The 12765-nt window shown below is 50.2% G+C and overlaps 1 protein-coding gene and 1 long non-coding RNA gene across 7 annotated transcripts in view; one reads left to right on the top strand and one right to left on the bottom strand.

Annotated features, from left to right (window-relative positions):
* Window positions 1-1833: 1833 nt before the first annotated feature.
* Window positions 1834-6653, bottom strand: LOC118678257. 2 transcript variants are annotated; one of them, XR_004974833.1, is made up of 3 exons: window positions 6295-6653; window positions 4177-4231; window positions 1834-2108 (listed from the first exon to the last, which is right to left on the bottom strand). It is a non-coding gene; the product is annotated as an uncharacterized LOC118678257 (long non-coding RNA). The 2 variants fall into 2 exon arrangements; XR_004974832.1 differs by lacking the exon at window positions 6295-6653 and having other exon boundaries at window positions 4177-4945.
* Window positions 6654-6848: 195 nt separating this feature from the next.
* Window positions 6849-12765, top strand: part of NF2 (neurofibromin 2) — a 67028-nt gene continuing 61111 nt past the window's right edge. For 2 of the 5 annotated variants that reach the window (XM_036353686.1, XM_036353687.1), the window contains exon 1: window positions 6854-7407. In XM_036353686.1, the coding sequence (XP_036209579.1) occupies window positions 7294-7407 (114 nt within the window). In that variant the 5' untranslated portion in view covers window positions 6854-7293. Of the gene's footprint in view, window positions 7408-12765 lie in introns of all 5 variants that reach the window. The other 3 variants (XM_036353684.1, XM_036353685.1, XM_036353688.1) reach the window with 2 other exon arrangements.

Below are 12765 nucleotides of genomic sequence, written 5' to 3'. Positions count from 1 at the left end.
GAAGAGAAAAAAGGGAGGTCCTACAGGCCTTGAGGGTCAGTGATGACTTCTATAAGAAAGTGAGGCTCAGCCGAAACCGGTTTGGCTCAGTGGATAGAGTGTCAGCCTGCGGACTGAGGGGTCCCGGGTTCAATTCCGGTCAAGGGAATGTCCCTGGGTTGCGGGCACATCCCCAGTGGGAGATGTGCAGGAGGCTGCTGGTCGATGTTTCTAACTCTCTGTCTCTCTCCCTTCCTCTCTGTAAAAAATCAATAAAATATATTTTAAAAAAAAAAGTGAGGCTCAAACTGTGACTTTTTTTCCTGTGTTTTCTAAAGTTGCTACAATGCACATGTATTATTATATGTGATTTATTTAAAAAGGAAACTATATCAGTATGATAAACGGAAAACCTGAATCAATTGCCATAAACAGCCCTGGCCGGTTTGGCTCAGTGGATGGAGCCTCGGCCTGTGGACTGAAGGGTCCTGGGTTCAATTCCGGTCAAGGGCACATGCCTGCATTGCGGGCTCGGTCCCCAGTGGGGGGCGTGCAGGAGGCAGCCGATCCAGGACCCTCTCTCATCATTGATGTTTCTATCTCTCTCTCCCTCTCCCTTCCTCTCTGAAATCAATAAAAATATATTTACAAATAAAATAAAGAGCATGGGGGGAGGGAGGATTAGACACAGCTGGGCCCAGTGGCTTCTTGGGGTGATCAGAGGAAGCAAAAGAGAGTGAGCGCCTCCTTGAATCAGTGTGATTGCGAGTTCCCAGTCACAGCCACCTCCGGGAAAGCCCAGGTGGGCCCATGGAGGTGCAGCCATAAGATGTCACTGGTGTCGTGTGGTGGAGCTGTCCTTCCCTTAGGATCTGCGTGTGGCAGGCGTGGAGAGGTGGATGTGACTGACTTCGGATCTAAGCCTTGAAGGGTAAAGTAGGGAGAGTTTGCCAGGAGCAGGGAGGACCTTAAGCAGAGGAAGCCATGTGTGCACAGTATGCGAAAGGGCTGCCAAGAAGAAACGGGTCTCGATTGTTCCGCACGATCCCATGGAATTCAAGGGTGGCGGCAGCTTCCCACTCGGTACCGGGGATGCCTTCCTAACCAGGGTGTGGGCAGCCCTGATGACCTGTCACTGGATGTGCCCGCAGGGGCTGCATAGCAACTCGCTGGCCACGTGACAGAGGGCATCTGGAAGCCACAGGAAGCCGGGACCCTTGGGCAGGGCGGCGCTGGCCCTCCTGGTCTCCATGGAGAGTCCTCAGCAAATGCTTGGTGTTTCCGGCTGTCCCTGCAGGGAGGGAGGAGGGAGGGCTGGTCTGCAGCCTCCTCACGCTGGGTTAGGCATTTCCAAAGAGGGTTTTCCCATCTTCCCCCGTCAGGCGGGGCATGCGCCCACCCCTGCCCCAGAGTCATGGGAAGTGGGCGTCCCTCGCCATGTCACACGTGAGCCACCGTGTGGCCGCTCACTTGGAATGCAGCTTTGAGAGCTTCACCCCTACCCCAGCTACTCGTTCCAGCTTACCCAACTGTCTTTGTTTCATCACCGAAAGTGCCCCCTCCCAGGAAACCCCCCTGTCCCGAGGAAATCGGGAGGTTTAGTCATCCTAATTGTGGCCCTTCCCCTCTGCTCAGGACACACACCCCCTTCCATCCCAGAATCTTTTCTTTGCTTAACTGACTCCATTTACCCTGCCTCGCCACGCCAGTTAGCTGAGCAGCTGGTCTGAATGGGTTCTTGCCCCATGGACGATGCGTTCTGGGCAGCAAACCAGATAGCTGTTGGACAATAATTCCGCGAATAAGGAATCGGGCCATTTCCAATTACTGCGAAACAAATCACCCCACATTGGAGCAGCTTGAAACAATCAACATTTATTAAATCACACGGTTCCAAATGGGTCAGGGATCCAGGAGCGACTGGTTCGCCGGGCTGGTTCCGGCTCGGGGTCTCCTGCGATGTCGCAGTCAAGATGGGTGCCCGGGCTGTGCCGGTTTGACTGGCGCTGCGGGAGCGGCTTCCCAGGTAGGGCGCTCGCACGCCTGGCCAGCGAGTTGGCCAGGGGCCTCGGGTTCCTTGCCACCCGGGCTTTTCCGGGCACTGCTTGGAGGTCTTCACCACACAGCAGCTGTCTTCCCCCAATGGGAGTGACCCAAAAGAAAATAAGGTGGAAACCTCAAGCACTTTTTAAAAGATATATATATTTTATTGATTTTTTTACAGAGAGGAAGGGAGAGGGATAGAGTGTTAGAAACATCGATGAGAGAGAAACATCGACCAGCTGCCTCCTGCACACTCACTCCCCTACTGGGGATGTGCCTGCAACCAAGGTACATGGCCTTGAATGGAATCGAACCTGGGACCTTTCAGTCCGCTGGCCGATGCTCTATCCAGAGCCAAACCGGTTAGGGCTTCAAGCACTTTTATAACCTGGTCTTGGAAGTCACGCTCCGTCATGGTTATACATGCCAGCCCTGCTCCGTGTGGGGAAAGGCTTTACAAGGGTGTGGATACCAATACTTGCCAGTCACAGGGGACCATCCCGGAGGCTGGCTACCACAATCAGGCTTTGTACTAGGCCCAACTTTTTAAAAAGAAAATATTTTTTTATTGATTTCAGAGAGGGAGAGGAAGAGATAGAAACATCAATGATGAGATTGAATCATTGCTCGGCTGCCTCCTGCATGCCCCCCACTGGGGATCAAGCCTGCAACCTGGGCATGGGCCCTTGTCCAGAATCAAACTCGGGACCCTTCAGTCCGCAGGCCGACACTCTATCCACTGAGCCAAACCGGCTAGAGCAGCCTAACTTAATTATTAGGATTGGACTCGGCTCTTCAAGCAATTTTCAACAAGCAGGCCTCCTCAGCACCCTTGTTTTCTGTGCTGGGAGCTCTCCCTCCCCTTCCGCTCTGAGGTCCCTTCCTGTCCACCACCGAGTCTATGACATCTCTTTCCCCTGCACCTGTCCATTCCTCCCCTCTCTGACCCATCTCTTCTCCCTCTCTTCCTTCCCAGAGCAAGCTGCCCGCACGGAATCTGCCTTCATCAGTCACTGCCAAGGCCTGTTGCCCAATTTGTGAAATGAAATGAGAAGAGCCAGGACAAAGACAGATGGGCAGCGCCGGGCGGAGAGGAGCAGGCCGGTTCCTAAGTGTAAAATATGGGCAGACCTGCCATTATCTATTCTCTAGGACAAATAGATCATCACTGAATGGGCTGCGGAATAGCAAAGAGACAAATCACCCAGCTCTGGTAGTGTCACCGGCCCCTAACTGATGGGCTTTTATGCTCGGGCTCCACCGCTCTCAGAATTGCCTTGCCCGGCTCCTGTGGGACCCCAAACAGGAGGGACCCCAAACAGGAGGGACCCCAAACAGGAGGGGCAGGGGCAAGACAGCTTTACTGTCTCAGTGGGGGCATGAGCCACACCGCCAAGTCCCGGCCTCTCTGGGGTATGCATCCTATGCAGTATGAATTATGCGACTTTGACACGGTGTCACATAAAACCATCAACAAAGTGCCCCTCCACGGTTACATCGGAAATCACAGAAACGTCAGAAAAAAAAAAAAAAGGGGGGGGCAACCTTTTAACTCATTAGGGATGGGGCAATGTCAAAGCGTCCCGGGGATGGAATGAATTTTCAACTGTGTTTATGCCACTGCCACAAGGCGGCGCCACTGTAGCCGGGAAACAAACGACCACACTGTGACATTATTCGGGAGCGAATCACAAAGCTGTTCAGCACACTCTGGATTCTAGCAACTGTTTTTCTGTGGCTCTGCAGCTGTCATTTTGCCATTCACGGTCATGATAAGCCACCTTAAAAAGATACAGTAACATTATCCATGCATTCACAAGGTCGTGATCCTAGTGCTGAAACCCCCTCCCCCGCCCCCAAATGAGTGTCTTTGGAGTGGATATTGGACCCGACGAAACGCCACTGAAGACTGAACTACCTGCCAAACCGGTGTGGCTCAGTGGATAGAGTGCCGGCCTGCAGACTAAAGGGTCCCGGGTTCGATTCTGGTCAAGGGCATGTACCTTGGTTGCTAGCACATCCCCAGGAGGAGGTGTGCAGGAGGCAGCTGGTCGATGTTTCTCTCTCATCGATGTTTCTAACTCTCTATCCCTCTCCCTTCCTCTCTGTAAAAAATCAATAAAATATATTAAAAAAAAAAATAGACTGACCTACCTCCTCGACAGGTGGTGCTGTTAACGGAGGAGAGGGCTGGAGGGCAGAGATTATGCTGCAACGATACAAAGCAGCATCAAAAGCAAAAAATGTGGGAGACGGTTGTGGACTTACGAGCTGTGCGAACGCATTTGATCACTTACTTTACAGTCATTCCTGTGGGGGAAAGAGGTTCTGGGACTACAAAGGTTTGAATCATGTGAAGTTTACCGAAGGCATCCTCCCTGAGAAATGGGATTTCCCTGGGCCTCCCAGCCGTCCTGGCAGAAATACGGCTCCTGCAGCCGCCTGCTGCGAGCGGAGAGCCGTGGGTTGAACTGTGTCCTGTGAAATCATGGAAGTCATATATCGGGTCTCGGCCTCCAGGTCCTGGCTCGGAGCTCCTAAAACCCGTGTTCACTAAGCGGTAACAGCACTGGGCGCACTTTTTTGTTCACCTATTTGGTCTTTCCTTGCCTGCATGTGCGCATGACCCGTGGACGCAGACAGTGGGGTGGGGAGGGCCTGGGGCGCAGCTTACGAAAACACATCGGTCCAATCAGGAGAAAACATAAGACAAACCTGAACTGAGAGACTTTCGACAGATACTGGCGGATACTCTTCAAAAGTGTCCCGGTGGGCCCTGGCCGGCATGGCTGAGTGTCGGCCCTCAAACCGAAGGGTCGCGGGTGTGATTCTGGTCAAGGGCACATACCTGGGTTGCAGGTTCCCTGCCCCAACGGGTGTAGGAGGCAACCAACTGATGTGGCTCTCTCACTTCAATGTTTCTCTCTCTCTCTCTAAAAATGAGTAAAGACCGGCTGGTGTGGCTCAGTGTTTGAGTGTCAAACTATGAATCAGGAGGTCACGGTTGGATTCCCGGTTGGTCGGGGCACATTCCCGGGTTGCGGGCTCAGTCCCCTCTGTGGGTGGTGCAGGAGGCAGCTGGCCAGTGATTCTCTCGTATCATTGATGTTTCTATCTCCCTCTCCCTCTCCGAAATCAATAAAAATATATTTTAAAAAATCTTAAAGAAAATGAAGACACTCCCATGCCTGGCCCATTTTCCCCAAATGGTCTGTTTGGAGGGGAGAATCTGCCAGCACTAGACGGAACATAAAGTTTCCCTACAGCAGCCTCTTGGGTGTGCCAGCAAGTGATGCCTGGCACCTGGCTGGTGCTCCATGGCCTGGCAGGGGCCTGTGGGGAAGAGCTAGATTTATGCTATTAGTCTAGTGTTAGCAACGGTGTCGGCTGAATGCTCCAGAAATGTAGTTGATGGTTCCTGGGGCTACAGCAGGAGCAGTTTGGCAGCCATGACCAGAGAAGCAGGGCGGTGCAGTGGTCACACTAGCGGGCTCTGTGGGGCACAGACCTGGGTTCTAGTCCCAGCGTCGCCTGTCACTGCCTGGATGATAGCCAGCTAGTGCTCTGTCATGCTGAGCCTGCCTCCTCCCCGGTAGAGAAGAGGCGATGGTTAGTGTTGATGAAGTGCTTACGGCTCAGTTAAAACACAGGAAATGGTCTCTATTCAACCCTGAAGAGTTATTTAAAAATAGGATTTATTCCTTAAAAACAGAAAAGTTACGTCCTGGTGTGTTTGGCTCAGCGGATAGAGAGTCGGCCCTCAGACTGAAGGGTCCTGGGTTCGATTCCGGTCAAGGGCAGGGACCTCCGTTGCAGGCTCGATCCCTGGCCCTGGTCTGGGGCCTCATGTGGGAGGCAACCAATTGATGTCTCTCCCTCACATCGATGTTTCTCTCTCTCTCTGCCCCTTCACTCTCTAAAAATCAATGGAAAAATATCTTCGGGTGAGGATTAACAACAACAGCAAACCCCACAGAGTTATGCTCTCCCCTCCCCAACACATACACACCCCGTCATAACCTTTGATAACATTTAAAAAACAAATAATACACATATATGGTTCGAAAACAGAAACCATAGGCACCAAGTGAGAAATGCTTTGATTTGGACCGTTTTGCATCAACAAAAACAGCTGCTGCATAGGATTTCAACCTCGTTAGTGCCAGCCAGTTAGTTAATATAACCAACACTTTATCCCAACTCGCTTATATCCCTCCCTCCACAACCCCACGAGGCAGTCACAACTATAACCCACTCCCTACTCATACTTACTTAGTTCTCCTAAGGAGAAGCAAGCAGAAGGATCTGGTGGAGAGAGCCGGCAAACTGGGCGGCCTCCACCAGTGCGTTAAAAGGGTGAAGAACAGAGTTCGGTATGTGGAATCATTAAAAGGCGAAACGGGATTCTCCGCCGGGTGTCTGAGACACGACCCCCGGGGCGCGTCCCACTCGGCGCCACTGGATCCCCAAGGACAGGGGAGGGTCCCCACGCGCGCGCCCTGGCCCAGCCTCTACTACGTGGTTTCCCAAGAAAGGCGGGTGGGGATCCGCCGCCTCAACCAGTCTTGCTAGAATTCCCAACAAAAGCTTTCGGAGCGACCGACGCAGCAGCCAGTCAACGCCGGGCCCAGGCCCCCGGTGAGAGCGGAACTTCCAATTGGTGGAGCCGTTCGGGAGGCGAGGGCCGGAGAGGGAAAGTTCTGCCTCCCTCCCAGTCCTGTGCCAATCGCTGCGCCCGAGCGGTGTCCGCGGGTTAGGTTGCGTGGTGCGGAGTGAACTGGGGCCTGAGGGCGGGGCGGGAGCAGGCGCGGGGCTGCGGGGAGGGGACCCTTCCCGCGGGCGCGCGGAGCGAGGACGGTGACAGCCACGCGCGCACGTGCGCGCCCGGCCGCCGCGCGCCCCCGAGATCTCCAGCCGCCGCGGCGAGGCGCGCGCGATCGGGGTCGCCGCCGTCTAGGGGCCGGGTCCTGGTGACCTCAGCGTCCCCGGCCCGAGTCCCGGAGAGCCGGGCGGGTTCCACCCCGTCGGTCCCAGCTCGCGTTCCCTCCCGACGGCCGCCAGGGCCCGCCCCGCAACTCCCCTTTTCCGCTCCCGGGGCAGGGTCCTCGCGGCCCATGCTGGCTGCTGGGGGCCCGCGCCGCCTAGACAGTTCCCGGGCCGGCCGGCCGGCCACCATGGTGGCCCTGAGGCCTGTGCGGCTCCTCCAGGGAGGCTAACAGTCCCAGCGCGCAGGCCTGGGGACGCGAGGGTCCCGGGCCTGAGCCCCGCACCATGGCCGGGGCCATCGCTTCCCGCATGAGCTTCAGCTCGCTCAAGAGGAAGCAGCCCAAGACGTTCACCGTGCGGATCGTCACCATGGACGCCGAGATGGAGTTTAATTGCGAGGTAAGCGGGCGGGCAGCCCCGACGGGCCCGCGGCGAGGTGGGAGCCTGGCGGAATCCCCGCGCCTCGGGCCCTAGGACGGCACCGATCGCGGCGCCCCGGCCCGGGTGTCAAGTCGAGGTGGAAACTTGAGGGATTCTGTGTATATCATTTCTGGGCTCGGATAGAGGTGGCCAGAACCGGAAGGGAGCCATCTAGGCCCGGATCCTCGGATTAAGGATCCATTGCTGTCTTTTCCAACAGGGCACTTGGGTTGGGAAGCACTTCCTGAAAGTTTTCATTCATTGTTACTGCAAGAGGCCGGAGGCATCGCCGGTGGCAAATTCTCGTTTTTTCAATGTCAGGCTTAAGCGCCAGCTCTATAGAGTCTTCACTTCAGTAGGTCATTTGTGTACCCCGGGTATGAAAAGACATCTCGTCTTATTGGGGAGTCTACACTTGTGTCCCTTTTCCAAAACTTAAATTTTCTGGGGAAAAAAAACTGAGGAAAGCGGTGATGTCTTCGACTTAAATTTCCTATACAGTTTGCAGGACGATGATAAGTTATCGTTTGTTGAATACTTCCGAAGTGGCAGACTTTCATACATTTCGTTCTCACAACAACCCAGGGAGGGAGGCCCGCCCCAAACCATCTGTCCAAGAAATGGTGAAATGGAGTTTTGAAGCAAGCGCTCAGCCAACACAGCGCTTACTGTCTCTCAAGCGATGGAAGCCCTTGCTACTCAAAGTGTGGTCTGTGGACCTGCGGCATTGGCAGCAGCGACCCAAGCCAGGGCTTGGCAAACTTCTTCTGTAAAGGCCCCCATGATACATATTTTCAGCTTCACAGGCCATACGGTCTCAGCTGCAACCACACAGCTCTTCAGCTGTACCCTTGTAGCCCCGAAGCAGCTGTAGACAGGACTAACTTTCAGCGGGAGGAGTTCCACTGACCTGGTTCTCTGTAAAACTGGTGAAAATTATTTTTTAAAAATACTTTAAACCCTCTAGGAATGATAGGGGCATGCATCAAGTGAAGAAATATCTATTAAAAATATACATAAACAGCCCTAGCTGGTTTGGCTCAAGTGGTTGAGCATCGACCTAGGAACCAGGAGGTCACGGTTCGATTCCCGGTCGGGGCACATGCCCAGGTTGCAGGCTCCTTCCCTAGTATGGGGCGTGCAGGAGGCAGCCGATCAGTGATTCTCTCTCCTCATTGATGTTTCTCTCTCTCTCTCTCTCCCCCTTCCTCTTTGAAATCAATTAAAAATATATATTTAAAAAAGACGTAAACATTCCATAAGGAAGGTGAAAATTTGTGGCATTTGAACCAAGACCTCCATCGCCCTCCCTGCTCCCAGCTCAGCAAGGTGGAGAGAGATTCTGGCTGAGCGGCGCTCCCCCTGTGGGAGCACGTTGACAACCAGGGGGCAGCTCCTGCGTTGAGTGTCTGCCCCTTGGTGGTCAGTGTGTGTCATAGCGACCGGTTGTTCTGCCATTTGGTCAATTTGCACATTGCCCTTTTATTATATAGGGTAATGGAACAAGATGCCACAATTAGTGGACTTTGACAGCTGGGTGTGATAAGGGAAAGAGAACGAGAGTGATCCTAAAACCTTTAGGCTACCCAAAGATGGCCTCCACACTGTGTAAAGGAAATAGATGTCACTAAAACAAGACAGCCAGTCTCTAAACAAATAAATAAGCAGATAACATGCCCTGGAGGGGAGGGCACCAGTCCCAAGAGCATGAGGTATGCAAAGAAGCAGGGGAGTAAGACCCAGACAATGGGAAAAAGCTAGCAAGAGGAATTGCCTGTGGGAGTGACCAGATGTCAGATTTAACGAGAAGGTTTTAAAGTAGCCATTATAATAAGCAATGACCTGTCCATTGAGGAAGCTCAGTTAACGCCAAGGAGGATGAGCAGAAAGAGATTCACAAGCAGGCACGTCATAGTAAAAATGCTGAAAGTCAAAGACGAGCACATTTGGGAAGCAACGGGAGGAAAATGACTTTCCCCTTACAAGGAAACCCCAATAAGATTAACAGCTGACTTCTCAGCAGAACACATGTGAAGTGCTCAGAGAAAAAAACTTGTCAACTGAGAATCCTCTATCCGCCTCAGTTGGCTATAATTGAAAAGGACATTTCAAAGATGACGGTGAACTAAAGACTTTCCAGTATATTCAAAAACTGAGAGAATTTGTTGCTTGAAGACTCACCTTACTAAATACTAAAGGAAGTTCTTCAGGCTAAAAGCAATAACCATAGATAGTAACTTAATTTCACATAAAAGAAAAACAAAGAGCACCAATAAAGGTAATTATGTAATTATAAAAAAAAGTATAAACACATATTTTTCTCCTCTTAACTAATTTAAAAAGCAATTATGTAAAATATACATATAATATACTGTCGGGACTATAACAGAAATGTAATCTATGTGTAATATACTTGCCAATAATAGTGCAAAGGAGTGGTAGGAGCAAAGCTATAATGGGCTAAGGAAATGACAATAGATGATAAAGTAAATAATTATAACAATGCATTGCCAGGCTTGTAACTTTACCAGATATAATATATGTAACAATACTACAAAAAAGGGGGGAGGGAATGGAGCTATATAGGAGTAACGTTTCTATATATCACTGGAATTAAGCTAATATAAATCTGAAGCTGATTCTGATAAATCAGGATTATATGGTTAAACCCTAGGGTTAACCACTAAAAAAATCTTTAGCCCTAACTGGTTTGGCTCAGTGGACAGAGCGTCGGCCTGTGGACTGAAATGTCCCAGGTTCGATTCCGGTCAAGGGCATGTACCTTGGTTGCGGGCACATCCCCAGTAGGAGGTGTGCAGGAGGCAGCTGATCGATGTTTCTAACTCTCTATCCCTCTCCCTTCCTCTCTGTAAAAAATCAGCCGAAGCCGGTTTGGCTCAGTGGATAGAGCGTCGGCCTGTGGACTTAGGGGTCCCGGGTTCGATTCCGGTCAAGGGCGTGTGCATTGGTTGCGGGCACATCCCCAGTGGGAGATGTGCAGGAGGCAGCTGATCGATGTTTCTCTCTCATCGATGTTTCTGACTCTCTATCTCTCTCCCTTCCTCTCTGTAAAAAAATCAATAAAATATATTTAAAAAAAAATCAATAAAATATATTTTAAAAAATCTTTAAAAATATAGTGGAAAAATTTATTAAAGAAATTTAAATGCTTCATTAGAAAATATTTACTTAATGCAAAAGCAAGTAGTAAAGGAGGAATAGAGAAATAAAAGACTTAAAAAAACAACAACAACACACAAAAAAGAAAAATGGCAGTTCTATACCAAATAGTTATGCAACTTAAATGAAACGGACAAATTCCTAAAGACACCAACTACCAGCATTGACTCAAGAAGAGACAATCTACCCACCTCCTTCACGCCTTTCTCCTCTCCCTCAGGAAATAAAAAAAAAAAAAGAGAGACAATCTGAATAGACCTACAAGTGAAGAGTGTAATTTTCAAGAAAATTAATGCCACATTTTCACAAATGATTCCCCCCTCCCCCTCCCCCCCAAAAAAAAATAGAAGAGAAAGGACCACTTTTTAGCTCATTTTATGAGGCCGGCATTCCCCTGATACCAAAACCAGACAGAGATAGCACAAGAAAACTAGAGACCAATATCTCATGAATATGGAAGCAAAAATCCCACCCACCACCTTGGGATCTATGGGAAGGGATCCTAGTAGTGACATTCAGAGAGGCAGAATGTTAAAGTGTGTAGTCTGTCAAGCCTGAAAGTACACATCAGTGACCTGAGGATCCTGGTAAAATGGGGGTTCAGATTGTGTGGTTCTTGGGTGGGACTGAGAATTCTGCATTTCTAACAAGCTCTCAAGTGATGCTGCTGGTGCAGGGACCACGCCGAGTGGCCAAGAGCTGAGAGAGAAAATGCGTGGGCTTTGACATGAGACAGACTTCCTTGAGTTCCAGCTAAACTGCTTGAAGCTTGGGCAGGACACTTACTTCAGCTCTCTTCCACATCCGTAAAATGGAACGAATATTACTGGCCCCGCAAGGCTGTTCTCGGGAGGGATGGAATGCGTAGGGCCGGGCAGAAAGAAAGGGACAGTCATTGGTCTGGGGGCTCGGGTCACCCCGTTCCCTGGCATGTTGTGATTTGTCAGGCGGTTGCATCTCAGGGAACCTCAAATTCCCAGTGAAAATTTACCTGATTGTAAATGATGTTCTGATGTCCCGTTGGAAGTAACGGCAGTTTGATCGATGACGACTGAGTGAACTCGGCTTCGGAGAAGCGATCGGTCTTACTCTCCTGCCCTATTATTATGTTATACATTCACGTGCTAATGCATTTGAAAAAAAGAAGAAGAAGAAGAAGAAGAAGAAGAAGAAGAGATGGTGTCTTGAGGAATTCTTGGCTTTCTCGAGGTCAAACGTAGATGTCTTTTTTTTAATCAGGAGTCAATTTTAGAGCCTGTGGTAGTTAACGTATCGCCTTATGTTAATAAGTTCAAACTTATTTTGCCGCAGAGATGGGGTAGTGGGGAGGGGAGAAATCTCTTCCTTGCACTGCTTGCTGCATTGCACAGTTGGCTCAATGCTTTGGAGGATTTTTCCACTTGAAAGACCTGATATTTGTCATTTTGAGAGAGTGGGTGCTGAATGTCATTTGCCAGGAGGCTAAACGGTTCTGTTATTTCTTATCTAGGCTGGAATTTTACTCTAATAACTCAATCTACCAGGAAGAAGATATGAAAAATTGCTCCGAATTGAGTTGTGCGAGATTCTGATTCTATCTTATATTGAGAAATAAAGCCTCCTCCTGGTGTTGGTTGATAGCCCAGAGGTTTTCACAGACCCAAGTGGGGTTAGGATAGGTTTAAATGCCAACGTCCACGTGGACACGAAGTTGTCCGTGACAGAAGGAACTTTCCAAAGGGGAAAATAGAAAGGACAACTGGTATTTTCAGTAAGATGTGAAATTTTATTTTATTATTATTATTATTATTATTATTATTATTATTATATATTTTTTTGGTGCCCTTAAATGGAATCGAACCTGGGATCTTCAGCCCTCAGGCCGATGCTCTATCTACTGAGCCAAGCTGGCTAGGGCAAGATGTGAAATTTTAGACGCCCTGAGATTTAGGCACATAAACGATTTCCTCCTAGAATGTAAACTCCAGGAGGGCAGTGGTGGTGATTCTGTTGCTTGGTAATATGTAGTAAGAGTAGTCTACATGAGGCCACCGAGAAACTTTTCTTCTTATTTCAGAAGAAAGATGGACTCTACCTTATTTTATTGCTGGGCTCTCCCATGGGGGTTTTAAGCAGTGGCCGTGGCTGGCATGGGTGCTGCAGATCAAGTCAAGGGTG

This window comes from Myotis myotis, unplaced genomic scaffold (assembly GCF_014108235.1).
Source record: "Myotis myotis isolate mMyoMyo1 unplaced genomic scaffold, mMyoMyo1.p scaffold_m19_p_20, whole genome shotgun sequence".
NCBI lineage: Eukaryota > Metazoa > Chordata > Mammalia > Chiroptera > Vespertilionidae > Myotis > Myotis myotis.
This window is presented reverse-complemented; position numbering and strand designations above follow the sequence as displayed.